This window comes from Talpa europaea (genome assembly GCF_964194135.1).
Source record: "Talpa europaea genome assembly, chromosome: 1".
Classification (NCBI taxonomy): Eukaryota; Metazoa; Chordata; class Mammalia; order Eulipotyphla; family Talpidae; genus Talpa; species Talpa europaea.
In genome coordinates this window covers 99819743-99840027 of record NC_140073.1, presented here as the reverse complement: position 1 = coordinate 99840027, position 20285 = coordinate 99819743, and the positions used below count along the sequence as shown (strand labels likewise).

Here is a 20285-nt window from a genome sequence, read left to right as displayed (position 1 = left end):
GAGGGTGTTGTCTGTGTGGAGTCTACACCTTCTCCCCATGTTTTCATGGGTTTTTTCTGAGTACTCCGGTTTCATCCCACATGCCAAAGATGTCCATGTTAGGTTCTTTGGTGTTTCTTTGTTTAGTCTGAGTGTGCACATGTGTGTGCACCTGTGCCCTGAGCGCTCAGGATGGCCCCAGCCACCTGTGACCCTGAACTAAAATAAATGGGTGGGTGAAGAATGATTGAATGAAGACATATAATTATTTAACATGAGGGGTGTTTGGGGTCTTTATTGAGAAGTCGGTGATTTTTTTGACCAGATATAGGCCATGCAAATGGAACTCTTGTGTCAATTAGCCCATGGTAGATTTGGTTTCATTATTTATATGTTTCACTTAATGTTGTAGTTTTCAAGTTTGGACTTGCTATAATAGGTTAGAGATGCCTGATAATTCCTCTGATATTTCTCCTCTAAATAAATAAAAATTATATTTGAGGTATGACAGGTAATGATACTGATATATAACAGAAAATTTCTTGACGTTTTCTAACAGATTATCATCCCCTACAATAGGAAAATAGAACATATTATTTACACTACCCAAAATATTTTTGAATGCTTTTGAAACTGTCTTCAGAATGCATTTTACATTCTCTTAAATGTTGCTTATAGTGGTAAATAATGTTTTGGTGTATCACAGGTGCTATCTTAACAGTAACAAATTCATTTTGATGAACTGTTTTGCAAATTCAAACGTGTTTCCACTTAACTACTATAAATCCTCCCTTGCTTCCTGGAGAAGTTATATTAATAACAACAGAACTTATATTAATGCCAGTTACCTTTATTTTATATTTAGTTGCCCATTTGCATTTTATTTGCCGACTCTTATTACTATTTTGTTCTCATATTAAAACATAGGAAATGATTGGATTAATTTTAAATAATGGAATAAAATGTATTTTATCTATTATTGATCACACACACACACACACACACACACAGTCATAGATTATTTGAAATTCAAAGGGTGAAAGCAAGGAAAAGCAAAATAAGCCATTGTTGCTATGTAATTTCAAGTCTATCCTTAAACTTCCTTAGAGAATTCTGATCACGAAATAATGACACTTTGCTCATGTTTAAATTTTTACTGGATTTTTATATCATATTTGCAAACACATATAATGATTAAAGAGAATATGTGGTCATGATTTTCTTTTTAAGGAAAAAGAACGGTTGAAACAAGAAAAACGTGATGAGAAAAGACTAAATAAAGAGCGTAAACTAGAACAACGAAGATTAGAATTAGAAATGGCAAAAGAACTAAAGAAGCCTAATGAAGACATGTGCTTAGCAGACCAAAAGGTAATTTATCATGTAAACCACTCATTAATACATTTAATTTTTACTATAGTCTCACCTACTTTCTTTGCCAGAGCTGCCATTATGAAAGTCTTTCATTTTTAACTAAGATTATTGGATTTCCAAGTCTGTCAATCTGCCTATCCAAATGACCACCGATAAATCTCTTTTGCACTCCTACACTGGTAATGAAAGTTCTTAATATATATAACTGGAACACTGCAAATTGTTTAAAGTAGAAATATTGGCAGAGGCCTACAAAAAAGAATTATAAAAGTCAGTAGATAGACTTTCCCTGTTTTCTTTGGTTCTTTCCAGGTATTTAGAAAAATCAGAAAGATCTAATTCCTCCTCAAGCATTCATAAATATTTAAATAAATCAGGGTTAATAATCTATAACTTCCTTCATTTCTTTATTAAGTAACTTTTATTAAGTATATTTACTGTATACCGACACTATGCTAATAAGAACTTTATATAATTTTTCCCCCCATGATCCTCTGGTGCTGTTATTTATCCTCATTTATACATGAGAAAATTGAGACACAAAGAGGCTAAGGAAGTTACCGGAGATCACAAAATAAGTTGGCGACTTGGTTTAAGCTCCACTTTATTAAACTTGAGTTCATACTGCTTATCTTGAAAGTCAAGAAATATGTCCAGCCAAATTACTTCATTTGTGTTTTCCATTGTGCTTCACAGATATGTAATACTAAGATAACATAAAAGTAGAAACTTGGAAAGAGCAAAATTATCATGGTAACCGACATGACTTCACATACTTATGAATAGAGATCAATTGTATATATAAAGATGGTATTTCTAGAAAATTATATCGGTAATGCATATCATCTCGATAATATTATTATACTCATCAGTAGCATCCCTATTTACTTATTACATATTCATCTGATAACAAATGATTATCTCTTGATTTATGAAAGCTCTTTTCTAAGGTGCTGAAAGCTAACTTTTAATACCCTCGTAGAGATTTAATTATATTTACTTAGCATAAATGCTTTTAAATAATAACGAAAGTATATGTACTACTTTCAATCACATGGAGATTTAAAATTTCCTAAGCACAGACACAGAATGTGTAGTTAACACATTTAATAATCTCATAGTGAGCAGTTTGTTTTCCTAAGTGAGTTTTATTGTCTTGCACCTTTTATTTTCATCTAAGTCTGTATGCATTATAGCAAATATATAAGTTCATTTTAAGCCTTATTTTTACTAGTTTTGGTTACTCAAAATTTTAGAATTGTAAAGAAATGTGTATATCAAATGGTTCCATGAAAGAAGACTCAAATGGAACATAAAAGATCAGCTTATTATCCATAATTCTGTGTTTCCACACAGTATTAGTAGAAAAGGCCTGCTTAGTTATTTCCCTAACTGCAGGGTGGCAGAACATTTTTAACAAGTACCAAGTCAGATAAATAAAAATATTTACAAGTCACTTTTTTCCCCAATCAAAATTGTAAATACTATTGTTGAATTTGCATTTATGGTATTTTTTTTTTTATTGAGCTTGCCTTTTCATTTAATTTTTTAAATGTCCTTGACAACTGATTATAATTTGGTCATTAAAATACTAATATAGGAGCATATTTGCGAATTAGCAAAAAAGGCAACTTTCTAATTTTATTAATTTATTTAAATTTTTATTTATTTTTGCATAGAAGAACTGGAGTATAGGCCAGAGGTATGGAGGTTGGGAGGATTCAACAGAAACAGAGTGTAGAGCAAAACAGGCAGATAATACTGAAAAACGCTGCTAAGAGGAGTAGCCAGCAAGAAAGGAGAGGTCTGCTGTGCCATATGGGTTAGCTCCTTGGCCAGAGATCAAATTCAACCCTACGCTACAGGGAGGCCCCAGCTTTCTAATTTTAATACTGAAACTCAGTGGTTCACTACATACAGGGAAACCTAAAGATTGTTTAGTTGCAATAAATCCAGGTTCTGGCTAGGCCATAGATTTGGACCTTGTAATGTATCTGCATTCATTAGCCAAAGATGGTACCACACTCTGTCCTACAGTTGAAAGATGCACACTGTTAGTTTCTGAGCTACCAAAAATGTGTGAACTATAAATCAGTCTCCATCTTTAGAAGAGTGCATGAGCCACCTAAGTATGTCTGTGAATAAAGTATTTTTGAAATCTTTATTTCTTCAGTTATCTAATTTGTGCTCCAGTTATATAACCATGTTTTATTAGCATGTAAGTTAATTTAACTTAGTGTTCTCTTTTGTGGAGATCTAAGTTTCTATTGAGTTTAATCAATGTTTACTGATGGTTACTTGCTTTGAGGATGCTTAGTACCATGTTGGTTGCAGAAATGTTCTATGGAATTTACAATTACAAGGGAAATCAATCAACAAGAGATTGAAAGATAGGAATTTATTTTACTTCAGAAAATATAAAATAGGTGGGCTTATGTGAAAACATGTGATCATATACCTCTGAATCACATACAGTGTTATAAACCACTGTTAACCTCAATTAAAAAGTACTTATTTTTAAACTTATTTTTAATATATTTATGTATTTCTTTATTTCACATAGCCTTTGCCAGAGTTGCCTCGTATTCCAGGACTTGTTCTCTCTGGGAGTACATTTTCAGACTGTCTCATGGTGGTCCAGTTCTTACGAAACTTTGGTAAAGTTTTGGGCTTTGATGTGAATATTGATGTTCCAAACCTGAGTGTTCTTCAAGAGGGATTGCTAAATATAGGGGACAGCATGGGTGAAGTTCAAGACTTGCTTGTGAGGCTCCTCTCTGCTGCTGTATGTGATCCAGGTCTAATTACAGGATACAAGGTAAAAAAAAAAAATGCAAAGTATTTTTTTTAATATATACTCTCAGTGCATTTATATCTTGCTTTAGCAGAAGATTTATAGACTGATTCAATTTTTTTCTACATAATGTCATATAAAATTAAATGAAGGTTTGTTTTAGGTTAAAATTGTTACAAACCTAGAAATCTGTGCTCATAAAACCTAAGGGATAAATCATTCCAAAGTTATTCTTTTTCCCTCTTACTTTAGGCAAAAACCAATTTGTTATAAGGCAAAGTACCCATGTGATATTCCACAAAACAGAGTTCATAAAGCAATTAGGACTTGTGTGTGTCTTTTAAAATTTTACTATGTTCTCTCTGAATCACTGAATAACAGATTAATCAAGGCACCTGCAGAGCATGTTAAGATTCTATACTCCTTAGTAGTTACTCAATAAGTTCAAATTTACCCAAATTCCAATTAAGATTCACATTTTAGTCAGCTTTGTGCTAAATAACATTGATGAGAGCTCTGCTTCTACATGCACATGCTATTTTTCCTCATTTTCCATATTCATTTATTATACCAGGCAGTAAAACTCATGGCACAACAATAGCACTTTTGAACCTCCCCATAACCACTACTGATAAAGTCTAGAAAGCTTGGGATAGTTTCTGTAGCCAAAGAAGGTATGATAGATGATTTTAACCCTTGAGTTTACGTACTCTTCTCCCTGCCTAACTTTTAGCCAAGGGTTTCAAGAAGGAACAGAAAAATACAAATACTTGCATAGCTCTTTATCCTTTGTTGCCCATTTTTATCTCTTTATTAAAAATGTGAATAAAGCCCTTGTCAGTAATACTACACACACCTATAATACCAATATTTTAAAGTCTTAATGTTTTTGTTACGAAAGCTTATGATGATAATAACAAATATCCCAAACTTTTATAGGCCAAGACAGCGCTTGGAGAACATTTGCTGAATGTTGGTGTGAATCGAGACAATGTTTCCGAGATTTTGCAGATTTTTATGGAAGCCCACTGTGGACAAACTGAGCTTACTGAAAGCCTGAAGACCAAAGCTTTTCAGGCTCACACTCCAGCACAGAAAGCCTCAGTCCTGGCTTTCCTGATCAATGAACTGGCATGTAGCAAGAGTGTGGTGAGGTGAGCATATATCCATATTTTTCTTTTGATTTTTTTCTATATTGAACTTATATAATCACAAAATAATAAAATTTGCTTTACAAAATTTGGAAGCTATATAGATTATCACAAAGAAAAAAAAGGAAACTATGCTTAATTTTACCATTTGAGGATGACTGCTAATAATATTTTTTAAAAAGATTTTATTTATTCATACAAGAATTTGGGTACAGGCCAGAGGTGTGGGAGGTGAGAGGATTCACTAGATACAGAGTGGGGAACAGAACAGGCAGATAGACTGAAGTACACTGCTGAGGGGAGCAGTGGGCGAGTCGGGAGAGGTCTGCTGTGCCATGTGGGTAGCTCCCTGACAGGGCATTGAACTCATGCTGCAGAGGCTGCGGACAGCTTCACAGCGCTATGCTTAACCCCTTGTACCACTAGGGAAGCCCTGCTAGGAATATTTTAATAGAATCCTTTGCAGTTTTTTGAAAAGAAAATTTGGATGGTCTATATATCATCTTTATAGCTTGTTTTATTTATTTAATAGTTAATTCTCTATATAATAAAATGTAAAAATATTTTTCTTCCTATGGCATCAGTATCCAGCAGCTTTCCAAGAATCCAGATTTTCTTTCCTTGATATCTTTTGAGGATAGATGATGACCTACTTTTCTATTCATAGAATTATCTAGCTACATTTCATTGTATTATGCACATATGCAACCTTAATGTTATTAGTCTATTGGTAATTAATTTATACCTTTTTTTAAAAAGTACTTAATCTCACTTAAGAATCAAAATTTAAGTCCTTCTCTTTTATGTTTCAAAATTCAGTGAGCAAAATCCATGTTCATCTTGTTTTTGCTCATCTGTATTTTATATATTTTAATTATGTTACTTTTAGTCCATTGTTTTTCCAGGAAAAAGTCAATCGAAACATTTCACTCATGCATTTTTACCATTGGTGAACATTTTAAGTTTTCCATACATCTCTTAGCCATGACATTTTATTAATATATTTTGCATTTGTTTTTACTATTCATTGACAAATATCACTTTTGCTTACCAAATTAATGCATTGCATAATGGATAATTTATGTCTTCTAATAAATTTTTGCATTGGCAGTGAAATTGACAAGAACATAGACTATATGTCAAACTTGAGGAGAGATAAATGGGTCGTAGAAGGAAAACTCCGCAAGTAAGTCCTGTTTTATTAAAATTAACGCACTGCTTTCCCTTTGTACAAATTTCCAGTAAAACATAAAATTACAAAGATAGAATTTAACTTTATTTTGTCTAAGAACTAGAAAAGGTACAGGTTAATTAAGATGAGACATGAAATTAGTAAAACTCAGGGCCAGAATTTGTAAAGGGACAAAAATATATTGAGATTGAGTTTATATGCTTCATACACAGAAGAAATTCATTTTATCTTTTTGTCTTTCCAAGAAGTCAAGGGACTACATTTTCTATCAGGTTACTTTTGTCATGAGTGTAGTCTGTTTGGAATTATGACTTTTTTTCTTAATTGCTTTCTAGTTAAGGTTGCATTTACAGAGAGTCTAACATACTCAGACATACTCAACATTAAAACTTAATGTTCCTGCTAGGAAATATAATGCTGGAATTTTCAACTTTTATTAAGAGGATAGTTTCTTTATGGTAATTTGAATTGAAATTTATTCAATCTAATAGTATGTGAATAGTAATTGTTAGTTGGCTGTTGCTAGAATTAGTCTTTTCAGCTTTCTAAGTTTCATTTTTTAAAATATGTTCTAATTACAAAGGGCTATCAGGATAATTTTTGAAAGTTAATATAGCCTATGATTTCTGCAAACATATTTCTTCAGATTCCTTAATTCTAATTTTTATTGCCATTAAATTATTGCTTACTATGAGAGAGATCCTATGAGCTATTTTTGCTTAAAACTCATGTTAGGCTCTTTAAAAAGTATAATGAGAATCATTTTCTAATATATCATCATATTTTTATTTTTAAAGGCTCAGAATCATTCATGCTAAGAAAACAGGCAAAAGAGACACTTCAGGTGGCATTGATCTTGGAGAAGAACAGCATCCATTGGGCACACCCACTCCAGGACGCAAGCGAAGAAGGAAGGGAGGAGACAGTGATTATGATGATGATGATGATGATGATAGTGATGATCAGGCTGATGAAGATGATGAGGATGAAGAAGATAAAGAAGACAAGAAAGGAAAGAAGACTGATATCTGTGAAGATGAGGTAATCAAATTCAAATTGGTTTTAATACTTAACTAAAACTATATAACATGAAAAATAGCATAGCATTTAGACTGAAATGGATGTAGGTGTAAATATTTGCCTCACTTTCTTCACCCATAAAATGAATATTACAGCAGCCACCTAATTTGTGATGCTTATGTAAATATTGAATAGAATTTTTACATATATACAGTTACAGTGAATGAAAGAAGTTTAAATTTTTCTTCCTATTTAATCATCTAAGAATTCGTTAAAGAACTTTGCATTATTTATTTTTGGCATTCTCTTCCATTCTGTTAACATACTATTTTATATTTATGTAATACTTCTTGCCTTGAAAGTATTGTCATGTTGAGTTTAATGTATTTGTACTAAAAAGTATTATGTGCCAACCTCTAGACACTTGATCAAAGATGAATAAGGCAATGAAAGTCTGTCACAATTTACAGTCTTACTCAGAAAGATTTGCAACAAAAAAATGTAAAGGGTTCTATTAACTGCTTTGAAATTCGTATTTAGCCAATTTTTGTACCAAGAGGCAGGTACAAAGGAAGGGCATTTAACTTTCTGAGGAGTAAATTCTCACATAGGTTTTTTTGGACCCATTAGCTTAGATGACAGTCTGGGTTGACTGCTAGCCTAGGGGAGAATGGTAAAATGTTCCAGGCAGGCAAATAACACAAGCAAGGGCATGGACACCTGATACCACAAGGTGTTTGGAGGGACAAACAAGTGCTTCAATTTTGCTACAGAGTCTTATATATAACTCTGAACTAGGTTTTTGTACTTTTTTGGTGATAAGAAGCTATTGATGGGTTGTAAGTTGGAAATGACATATAGTCAGACTTGATTTTTTAAGTTGCTCACTGTGGCAGCTCTTTCAAATTTGAAACCTAAAGTAAATCTGGTAAAACAAGATTAGAGTTGGTAGGATTAGTTAGGAAATACTGTAGTAGTTTAGATGAATTTGACAGGCCTGAAACTAAACCAGTGGTAATTCTGATGAAAAAAGAGGAAAGGATACAATAAATATCTAGGCAGAAGAATAAGCAGTATTTGAAGATGAATTTTGTAGGTTAATGGAAGGGTAGGTATGATTTATTCCCATCTAATTCCCAACTGTATTACTTGGAATACTGCATGGAGTGTTGCATTAACTAAGATAGGGAAATCAGGAGAAATAAGTAGATGATAGGGAAGGAGGGAAGTAGAAAACAGATCATTGAAAATAGGAAATGATTGTAGATTTATTTTGGACGTCTTGAGTTTCAGGTACCGATGTGTAAGTTCAATAGTCATTTGGACTTAAAAATTTGAGACCTTAGTCTTTAAAATATGGATCTGGAATTTATTAACACATAGACAATAGTTTAAAATCATGATGTGAGTAAGTTTGCACAGTAAGATTGGTTTAGTGACTCAGGTACTGAACTGAGGTTGGAACCCTAGGGAATTGTCAGTACTTGGAATGAGCTGGCAAGACTTCCTGTTGAAGAAGGAACAGTCAAAGAGTTCGGGGATTTCTGTAATATGTGGGGATCCCCAACATCATCTTCAGAGTCAGTGATTCACTAGGAGGACTCATAGCACTTAGTATGTAATTATGCTATGGTTATGAATATTACAGCAAAAGGAAATAAAGCAAAACTAGCAAACAGAAAAGGCATATAGGCTGAAGTATAGAGAACTGAGTTCAAGCTTCTGAGAGTCTTTTCCCAGTGGAGTTACACAGGAGGAACTTAATTTTTTCAGGAATAAATTCTAACATTCATGAAATGTATACTAAAATAAAACCCAAGGTTTTTAATTAAGAGCGGGTCACATAGACATACTCTGTATAGCATGTGCCAAAATTGCAGACTCTCAGAAGAAATGCAGGTGTTCAGTATAAACCAGATTGTTAGCAATGTTTTGGTCCTATGAACCAATCGTATCAGTTAGAGTAGGGGAACCTGCCAGCAACAAATTCCTAGACACAAACCAAGGGCCAACCTTGTAAGCACACATTTCAAATTATTAATTGCTAAAGAATTGTTAATTCTTTTCTATACATTCAGTAATAACAAAAATCAAGAAAACTGGACATTTCAATAAGAATAGAGAGAGAAACTATGTCAGAGCAGTGCGTCTAGTGTAATGAAGACTAAAAGTGTTGAGTCTGGCAACATAGAGGTCCTTGGTAGCCAACGTCAACACAGTTGTGTTAAAGAATGAGACTAGAAGTCAAACTGTGATTGGATGAAAATAGAAAGTGAGAAAATGAAGATGGCTGTATTGTGTCTGGAAAGAAAGGGTACTTCCCAGACAACGGGGGACAGCAACTTGAGTGTTACTGGGGCAATGAAGACTGCTTAGAGGGGTGAATTTACTGATGGAATATGAAAACAATATCTAATCAAGACCAATGGTTTACCAAATTACTCACTTAATCTGGATATTAATATAGAAGAAATTATAAGATCATGTGCTGCACATTTCTCTTTAGTAAAAATACATAAATAAAAATGTTTTCATAAATCCCCACCAATGTTATGTTTTAAACCATAATGATAAAAATAACTGCAGTGAGCTTTACTTCTTTTAAGAGTACCAACAGAGACTATATTGAGATTCCTATCAGAAATGAATCTTTTCATAATATTGTATTTTTGATACCACTGGATCATATACTTTCATCCTGTAACAAATAATGTATGAAACATAATTTGGGTATCAGAATTTAATTACCTAAACTTAAGATATCATTTATAAGCAATTTGTTTCATTTTCCCAGTGGAGTTGTTGTTATAGGAGGAATTAAACCTTTCTGACCAATATTAATCACCTTTTGTCAGAATTAGCATACCTTCTCAACACTTAATATAAATTGTTTTAAAGTGTTAACTCATGAATTTGACAACTCTGTATTGGGATATGAATGTATCCTACTGGGTTGTTACCCCTTTATATTAGGATTTATTTACAGAAATACTTGCTTCCCCTGACTTTGTTTTTCCACATGGAGAATTAATAAACCATTCATTTTTTCTTTCGTTATTAATGTTTTTTAGACCAGATGTGTCTTTTAAAGTATTTTATTTTTATGAGTGTTGAATTGGAAAATAACTGCCCTTGACTAATTCATAACCCTTTAACTCAAAGACGACTCCCTCTTCTCCTCACTCTTCAATCTATCAAGACATGAAGTCTTTCCCCAGTCCAAGAATCTTACTAGTATTGCCATATTTGTCATAAAGCAGAGTTCTGATGTTTAACCTCCCTCAAAGGACCACTTTATTTTCCATTGTCAAGTATTTACCACTCTAGACAATTTAGCTCTAAACCATCTTTGCATGTCTCTCAGCTCACTTCATGTTTTCATATGAAGATATATCAAAATCTAGAATGCCCTACCCTTTCCTCTAATTGACAAATTAGTAATTTGTCAAATTACTAATTTGTCAATTAGACAGCAGCTAATTGTCAGCAGCTAATTAAAACACCACTTCCACATAGCCCCTTTTGGTATAGATTTCCTCTGGAAGTAATCCGACACTTCCCTGAACTCCACCATTCTTAATATCTACCTCTTTTGAAGCCCTAATAGCTTCCTACTAGTCAATGGTGATGTGTATTTTATGTCTCTCCCTCCCAGATTATTAACCCTATGAGATTACTAGTTTATAAGGAGCAAGAACTGAGTCTTAATTGCTTCTGCATGTCTATCTTAGTACTTTGCATAGAAAGGGGTTTCACAAAATATTTGCTAATTGATTGAATAAATAAATCTCAAAAAACAGGTAAATGATATTGTATTTTATTATATATAGGATGAAGGTGACCAAGCAGCAAGTGTCGAAGAGCTAGAAAAACAAATTGAAAAACTAAGTAAAGTAAGTATTTTTCAGATAAAAGTTTATTCCTTTTTTTGCAGTGTTTAAAAAATCTGCCTGGGATTAGTTTTTTTTTTTTTTTGACTGTTCAATAAAACAAGCTTTTTGTGAGTAATTAAAGGAGTACTAGAAATATTCTTACAATTAAATCTTAAAAGTACAATGCCAAAGTTAAAATTTTGTCTCTTTAGACACAATACTAAAATTTTTCAGCACTTTTGAAGGAAAAAACCTGTATTATTTGGTTCTTTATATAGCAATAAATGCTTGGTTTTATTATTTTGGAATTAAATTACTTTAAAAATTCAGTCAAATTTCATGGTAATTCAGCATCTTACGTTTTATTTCATTTTATGTTTTATTTCATTTTAGTATATTTATGACATTTTTAAGTGTTTAAGATAGCTATATGTTATGTTTATTGATCACAGTGCAACCCCTAAATTTAGTCATATGTTGGCAAGGTGTGCAGCATGAATATAAAATTAAGCAAATACAGATATGGTCCATTTCATATGTTTGCATAAGCCAGTTTGCTTTAGCTCAATAAAATACTTGATCACTTCACTATCATGCTTTGTAAGATACCTGATACCTAATAAAAAACTAGGGGCTCTAATTTATAATTTATAAAATTTATCCCTTTAATCCTTGGCAACAGTAATATTCCCGTTACCGTCAAACTAATTTCTACTTTTATAAATTACTGAAATTGAAGTAAGTATGTAATCCTCAGCCCCTTTGCTATATCTTTTTTCCCCAGTAATGAAATTTTCCTACTCTGAAAGCATAAGTATGATGTTGCTTATATATTAATATTTAAAGGAATTAACATCCAGAGCTCAATGATGTGCTTCATTTTTTTAAACAGCAACAAAGTCAGTACAGAAGGAAACTCTTTGATGCTTCTCACTCTTTACGTTCAATGATGTTTGGCCAGGATCGTTATAGACGCCGGTACTGGATTCTTCCCCAGTGTGGGGGAATTTTTGTAGAAGGCATGGAGAGTGGTGAAGGTAGGAATTATTAACTTACTACGTTTTTTAAAAGTTTTTAAATATCCTGTTATTCCTATATTTTACTAAATTTTGTGGTTCCAAAATCAAATTTGCATAATGGAGAAACATTATAAAACCTTGATTCTCATTTCTTTTGATTTTTAATGCTCCTACCACTGATAAATATTCCTTCTCTATGATTTTCATTCTATTGCTTTCTGACATCAAATATAACCTATTCTTTTTATTATTTAGTGAATGAAGTTCTTTACCTGTGTTACCTTCATGCCTGCTATTCCATTTCTTCTTTCTTCCACTGGAAAACTTTTCAAGAAATGGTTTATTCCTTAATCTTTACAACAAACATTCATTCTGACAGTACCTCTGGAAGTAACTTGCTTAAATTCAAAATCCTTAGCATAATCCCCATTCATCTTGAAATCTTTTCTTTATTGAGTTTTGTTAACACACAGTCCTTGATAGTTTACCTTTTTCTGGCTCCATTTGTTATATTAACTAGCACAATATTTAGTGCATTTTTGTGCCCAGTAAGCTATACTAGAATTGAACTTTTCAAAATATTGTATATGGGCATTTTCAAATATTTAAATTCTGATGGGCCCAAAAGTGTTATGCTAGTCTTATAAGCTTCAGGATATAGGTATTGCCCTATGGTACTACATGGAAGCAAAAACTGCTTTCAAATTTTTTTTTCAATGTTTATATACCAGGCATTTCTAGACATGCAGATTTATAACCTAGACAGAGATTTATAATCCATCTCAGGTAGAAGTTTATAGTCCATTGAAAAAAAGAGGATCGATTAATCACATAGATGACTAAAACAATGTATAAAGTAATTACAGTGGAACCACCATTTTTTAAAAATAAAAATCGTGTGCAGGACCTCAACATTTGACAGAAACAGAATTGTTCTGCTTGATGTACTTGGGGCACTCCTGGCTTTTCCATATAGATCTCTATTCTGTCCAGTTACTTTCTAATCTAAAAGTTACCCCAAAAGCAACTCCAAAAAATATCAGGGCTTTGCAAATCAGGGAGTAAGATCAAAGCCATTAAAGGTGTAAAAATGAAGAGGTTAAGGACTCAAACAGGGAAATGTTATATAGACTATTTAATATCATACTTTTTGGCATATATGATCATTTTTATCACTGAGCTCTTTGAGGGCAGAGCGTAATTCAGGCTTATTTATTGAAGTAAGTAATCTGGGAACAAAATACCAATTGAATAGGCATAACAGGGGTGGAGACATGAGTTGTGAGATCATTCCAGTAGCCTGAGTAAAAAATTAGGGCACTCAAATTGGAGGAGGAAAGAGAAGAGACTGGAGGAAAGAGAAGACGTGGATATCTTGAGTATGACAATTATTGAGTATGGCATAAACATGAAATCAGAGATAAATTTGATGAACTAATTTCCCCAGTAAAAATATTGTGATTCTCTAAACTAAACCAAAGGAGTCAGGAGAAGGAACTTGTTTGGAATGAAAGTATTAAAATAGAAATTTAATTTTAAAATGACAAAATTATGAGTCAGTTGATATTCAAGTGCAGAGTCTTCGTAAGTTTAAGCACAGAGTAAGAAATGCCCAAGTGAGTAATTTTGCCTTAACTATAAGAATCAACTATGAGGCTTTGGATGAAAAAGGCAAAACAAAAACTGAGCCATTTTAATTAAGATGAATTGATACACCTGGACATGTAAGCATGCTGTTGTCTAGGACATCAGGACATCAACTTTCCCTTCAAAATGAAGTATCTTTTCCACATTACTGAAATAAGTTCTTTTTCAATATATGTGAATTATTACACTGTCTGCAATTTTGCTGAATATAATCCCCTTCTTCTCTAAGATTCTGTCGTCATATCATGTCTCTACTCTAAACCTTAAACAACTCCCTATTGCCTATAAGATAATGTTGTAACTATGCATGTAGCCTGAAATTCAAGGCCCTGTGCAAATCTGAACTCAAAATATCTTCACACTTTTTCTACTATATGAATTTTCATAGACCAATCTACTTTCTTCCCTCTGTCTTTGCATACTATGCTTTTCCAAATTCTGTTCATCCTAATGTTAATCTGCCTTTTCTTCAACGTTATAAATTTTGCCGTGTTTCTTGATCAAGTTCAAATCCCACCTCTTTTATAAATCCTTCCCCAGATTGTTTAATTGGAGCTAAGTTTTACTATCTGTAAACCTGTAGAAAACCAAGTAATTATACCATTATTGTGGCACATTGATATACATACCATTTCTTTTTAGTATTTGTTTTATAATCCATACCTATGTACAAGTTTTATTCTCCATAGTGTTATGCATAGTGCTTTACATAGTGCATGCATACTAAAGGTATTGTAAGAAAGTAAGTGAATAGTTAATAAAATGTCTTAATAAGGTTTATAGGAATAGGATACAGGAGACTTTTATTTTAGCCCTGAGATAAATAACATTAATTAAATTTGTGTTCCTCAGCTTCCCTTCAGGCCCTAACTCTTAACTTATCTGAATTCTGAATTCTCACTTTACTAAAGAGTTTTAGTAGGCTCTGTAAAAATTCTTTGGTTGTTTTAAGGATCATGACCAATTATGAGTCTAAAAGACCTACAAAGTGATATATAAATATCAATTGTACTTTATGCTATTATTTCTACTCATTGTAGAATACAGAGTGATAGGAGGAATAATTTTCCACATGAGTTGCCCTTTTCCTATAAAGATGTCCACCAGGTGGAATATCCTATCTGCGTATATAAGGACTGCAGTAAACTCTCTCACATTTAGAGTGAGTGTTCAACAAAATTTTAGATTTGGTTGGACTTAAAACAGACTCAAAACTGCTCCCCCTGTGGATGTAGCTATCAAGTGTCATTTGGAAGACAGAACATCTATAATAGGACCTCCCAGACACCTCTTGAAATCATGCAAAGTACCAAAAAAGGAGAGACATATCATAGCATAAAAATTTAGTATCCTGACATACCAAGTAGATTCATGATCCATTTCTGTTCTTCAACTCCGGGATTCCAAAGAACTTGGCCTTGTATGGAGGGACCTTAATGAGGTATAAGAAGTGTGCAAAGACCAGTCAGACTTATAGAGGCTATTGTTAAAGGGGTTAGTGCAGCTACTTTTTAGGATGTTACTCCACTGTTTTGTCCTGCCCGTGGACAAAAGGGAGCATGGGTTAGCCACCCAAAAGTACCATGCTGGGAAACCCTTTGTTAAATTGCAGCATGTGTGAAAGGATTCCAATTCTTTGATTGTATCATTTCTGCAGACCCCACTAAATGACAAATATGTTTCAATCTTAATAGTGTGTGTATTGACTACATAAGCAAGAGACACTGTAATTCCATATCCAGGAAAGGTATATGGCATTCAGTGACTAGAGGAAATCAGATCCCCAAAAGCTAACAAATGCCGTCAGAGTATATGCCAGTAGAGGGCACAATACATAAGTACAGAAGTCCGACTACTATGTGGGCATATGCCCACACAGGACGTAAATACGTTAGTATTTCCATGCCAGTTATGCTATCTGAAAATGAAACGAGTTCATGCCAGAGGTCCAAAAGCCTTTGTAGTGATTATGATTCTTCTGGTCTTTCAGCCATTAGTAACACCAAATCCTAATCACAGTAGAGGAAATTTGTTTGCCACAGTAATTGTGCTTTCTGGGACAATAAATACTTGGTCCCTTCCAGCAAGCCCATAAATGTTTTCAGTACCTCTCCTTCCCAGTCTAGTGAGATGAAGAGAGTGGTTAGCAATCTCTTGGAGATGGGACCATAGGACTGAGCCAAGTCCTGGTCTTCCTCAACTTTAAATGAGTCCAGATTGAGAACAAAGACCTTGAACTTCAGGAGTTGAATCAAACTCCTAAGGTGGAGTTGACGATTTGTGAGTATTCCTACCTGTAATCTCATTTCAAGAGTCAGGATGATTTAGGATGTTTCCCACAGTTGGCTATGTTAGATTATAATTTATAGCTTTGGAAGAAAAATGAAACAAATTTACTGTAAATTTTATGTATATATTGTGATGTAAATGTTACTCTTCCATTTTTGTATTCATATGATTAAAGCATTCGACCTTTAAATATAAAAGTTAATCCCTGTTATGGAAATGTGATGGAATGTGATGGACAGGGGTATTATAGTATCAGTCATATTTTTTTAATTCCTATGTTGGACTGAAGAGCAATCCTAGACAGAAAACTGATAAGAATCTCTTTCCTGTAGTCTTCACAGTATTAGCAAAATATTTGTTGGGAGCTTGGTTGGGGGAGTAGCACTCTTGGCATAAAGACAGCAAAGGAGCTCTGGAAGTGAGTACTCTGAATGGGTAAAGGCCTTTGACCCCTGTGAGGAAGCCTTGAGCAGAGACAGTATTCTAAATGCCAAGGTTTTTACATTTCTTCTGTTCTTTACTGTAATTCACTTAGAATTTAGTAAGATCTGTTTGAAAGTTTTAGCCTGCTTTGGCATAAGTACAATCAAAAGAGGTATATTTCACTTGAACTGAGAGCCCCTTGGGTCTAGTGACGACTGAAAGCATTCAGAGTGATTTTGTGATCTTTGAGGATTCAAAGCTCAAAAATAAATACCTTTGTTATTTTTAAGATTTTTTTTATATTTATTTATTTGTTTATTTATACAAGCACTGGGTACAGTCAGAAGCATGGGAGGGTGAGAGAATTCACCAGAGCCAGAGCGGGGAGCAGAACAGGCAGAAGGACCGAAGTACACTGCAGAGGGGAGCAGCGGGCGGCAGGAGAGGTCTGCGTCCCATGTGGGACCCTCCTCCGGTGGCCGGGGAACAGCCGGGGATCGAAATGGCACCACGGAGGCTACGGGCAGCTTCGCAACCCAGCGCTCAACCGCTGCGCCAGCGGGGAGGCCCATTTTTAAGATATTTTTAAAATCAGGAAATGGTATTTTCTTTGTCCACATGTACTTGCAGTTACTGCCATGGAAATTAATCAAGTGAACAGTACTCCCTATTTCACCTCTAACTTGCCTTCCTCTTTTTTAGTCTGTCTTGAGGATATTTATTAATGCTTTTTGCCACTTGTCAAAGAAATGGAGACTAGAAAAAACATAGAATTATGTGAAACAGGAGATAGAAAACTATTTAAAGACTCTCTTTGTATTAAACATCTAGATATTACTATCTCTATACTATAATATCTCTATAGTATAGTTAATCTCTATAGTATAAATCTGCTTATACTAAGCATTCATATATGCTTTGACATATTTAAAAAATAAACTTACATTCTAATGAAAGGTTTAGCTGTTTATAGCCAAAGAAAATACAAAAGTAAAGACAAACATGAACAGACTAGTAAAATATATCATTGACTTAATCTTTTTTAGTTGCAAATAAATGGGAAATCATGTACTAGTTTCAAATCAAAAAATTGGTTGATTTGTTATTCTGTTTGGTGTTGGATATATGACAGCAGATTTTGAGAATAACATTGTGAATTTTACCTTAATTGTTACAGGATTATTTTCCTGTAAATATTTTTTTATTTTATATATTTTTACATCATTTTTCATTTTTGCACAATGTATGCATTTTCATCGTGGTCATAGTCCCCATACAATTCCTACCCCCCTTGTTTTGATCCCATTCCCTCCCCCCCCCCCCGCTCCCCCCCATAGTGAGTCTCTGGTTTATAGTTGCTTGTTGATTTTGGTAAACACTGTGAAGGAATTAGAATGATATCATGAGGTAAATGGTATGGGGACCCTATTTTAGATAAGGTGATCAGAGAAAACCGCTGAGAAAATGACATTAAATCTGAGACATGAAAGATAAGGGTCCTGTCAACGAATCAGGTAAAGGTAATAGCATGTGTAAAGATCCTGAGAAGAAATGCTTGAGAAACTGAAGAAAAAAAAATAAGAAAGAGAAAGTAAGACCAAACTTAGCAAGATCAAGAGTGGTCAGACAGGCTTTCATTAACCAGATCATACAGAATGCTATAACTGCTTCAGATTTTAGATTTTATTCTAAGTTGCAGAAAAGTGACTAGTGGTACCCATTTATATAGTAGTGCAATGAAATAGTGATATATATGCATCTAAAATTTCCAGAAAGAGATACAGATATGATTGATTAACCATGGTTAAAACTGAAGAGTAAAAATAGAACTGAGGGCATAGGACAGAAAGGTCTACTGTATCCTTTTTATTACAAAATGTTTTACCTTGTATGTATTTTTTCAAATTGAATAATGTAATGGATTTATACTGTTAAGAGATCTTGTAACTTATTTTTAAAACAATGGTCAAAATTCTGAACCTGAAGTTCATAGAAGTAAACCCATGAAAAGATATTCAGCTTTGCTAGTGACAAGAAAAAAATACAGTTTAGATTTTCATCTAATAGATATTAGCAAAACGAGAAAATAATGATAGTAGCCAGTTTCACTGAGGGTTTAAACATACAGATGCACTTATATACTTCTGGTATGAATGTTTATCAATCCAGAATTTCTAGAGAACAGTGCATTTCAAAACTCTGATGTGTGTACATATCTTAGGATTGAGTATGTTCTTTCTAGGAATTTACCCTAAGGAAGTAAATCAGATTTAAAAAAAAGTAAAGATATAAGTATAAGATCATTTATCATTTGCAGCATTGTTTATAATAGTGAATAATTGGGCCCTATTAGTATTCATCAGTAGAACCTTGCCTATTGAATGTTCTGTGGATATTAAAATTCATGGTGTAGTAATATATTTATTTGACACATCAAGATATTTAGAGAGTATGTTCAGTAAAACATACTGGTTAAAAGTTTATGTATATGACAGTGTTGACTTTATAGGTTTTAGGTGTAAGAATCTGTGTATACATATAGAGAACTACTGGAAGGACTTATTTGAAAATCTTAAAAATAATTTTAGCTGTGTATTAGAACTTTTAATATTTTTTATATTTTTAATAATGATTAATTACCAAGTTACATTGATTTTTTTCAATGAGAAAAAAAATCTAGTGTATGAAAAAGGAAAAAGCAGAGTATTAGAACCTAGAAATGTTTGTTAAAATACTTATGTATCTAGCTTGATAAATAGTAATGAAATATAATGATAATATTGATTTGATTTGTAATAACTAATCTTCATAAAACTTTTGAATTTTTTAGGACTGGAGGAAATTGCAAAAGAAAGAGAAAAACTTAAAAAAGCTGAAAGTATCCAGATCAAAGAAGAAATATTTGAGATGTCTGAGGACATTTTAAATTGTTCAAATCCAGATCATTGTGAGCAAAAGGAAGATCCTAAAGAAAAAGATAATACAAATCTATTTCTTCAGAAACCTGGCTCTTTTTCAAAATTAAGCAAACTTTTAGAAGTAGCTAAGATGCCTCCTGAGCCAGATGCAATAACCCCCAAACCAAATGTTAGTTCAAATGGATGCACATTGTCTTATCAAAATAGTGGAAAGCACTCATTAGGCAGCATTCAATCAACAACTACACAAACCAACATGGAAAAGGCAGATTCTAATAATTTAATGTTTAATGCTGGTTCAAGTGGTCCAGGGAAGTTCTACAGTCCTCTCCCCAATGACCAGTTGTTAAAAACACTGACTGAAAAGAATAGACAATGGTTTAGCCTTTTGCCAAGAACACCTTGTGATGATACTTCACTGACCCATGCCAATATGTCAACTGCTTCTTCAGTGACTCCTCAGTCTCAGCCACCATCTAAGTCACCTTCACCTGCTCCAGCTCCTCTTCTTGGATCATCTTCTGCTCAGAATCCTGTTGGCCTAAATCCATTTGGTTTATCACCTCTTCAGGTTAGTACTTCAAACTGTAAGTTTTTTAATGTTACT

The 20285-nt window shown here is 33.3% G+C and overlaps 1 protein-coding gene across 4 annotated transcripts in view; it reads left to right on the top strand.

Annotated features, from left to right (window-relative positions):
* The window catches only part of BAZ2B (bromodomain adjacent to zinc finger domain 2B), a gene marked incomplete at its 5' end in the record, with an annotated part of 102514 nt that overhangs the window by 67017 nt on the left and 15212 nt on the right, over positions 1–20285 (top strand). For all 4 annotated transcript variants that reach the window (XM_084235176.1, XM_084235178.1, XM_084235177.1 and 1 more), the window contains 8 exons: positions 1210–1350; positions 3917–4171; positions 5087–5301; positions 6410–6484; positions 7288–7531; positions 11341–11403; positions 12275–12419; positions 19591–20249. In XM_084235176.1, coding sequence (XP_084091302.1) covers positions 1210–1350; positions 3917–4171; positions 5087–5301; positions 6410–6484; positions 7288–7531; positions 11341–11403; positions 12275–12419; positions 19591–20249 — 1797 coding nt within the window. The remainder of the gene's footprint in view (positions 1–1209; positions 1351–3916; positions 4172–5086; positions 5302–6409; positions 6485–7287; positions 7532–11340; positions 11404–12274; positions 12420–19590; positions 20250–20285) is intronic.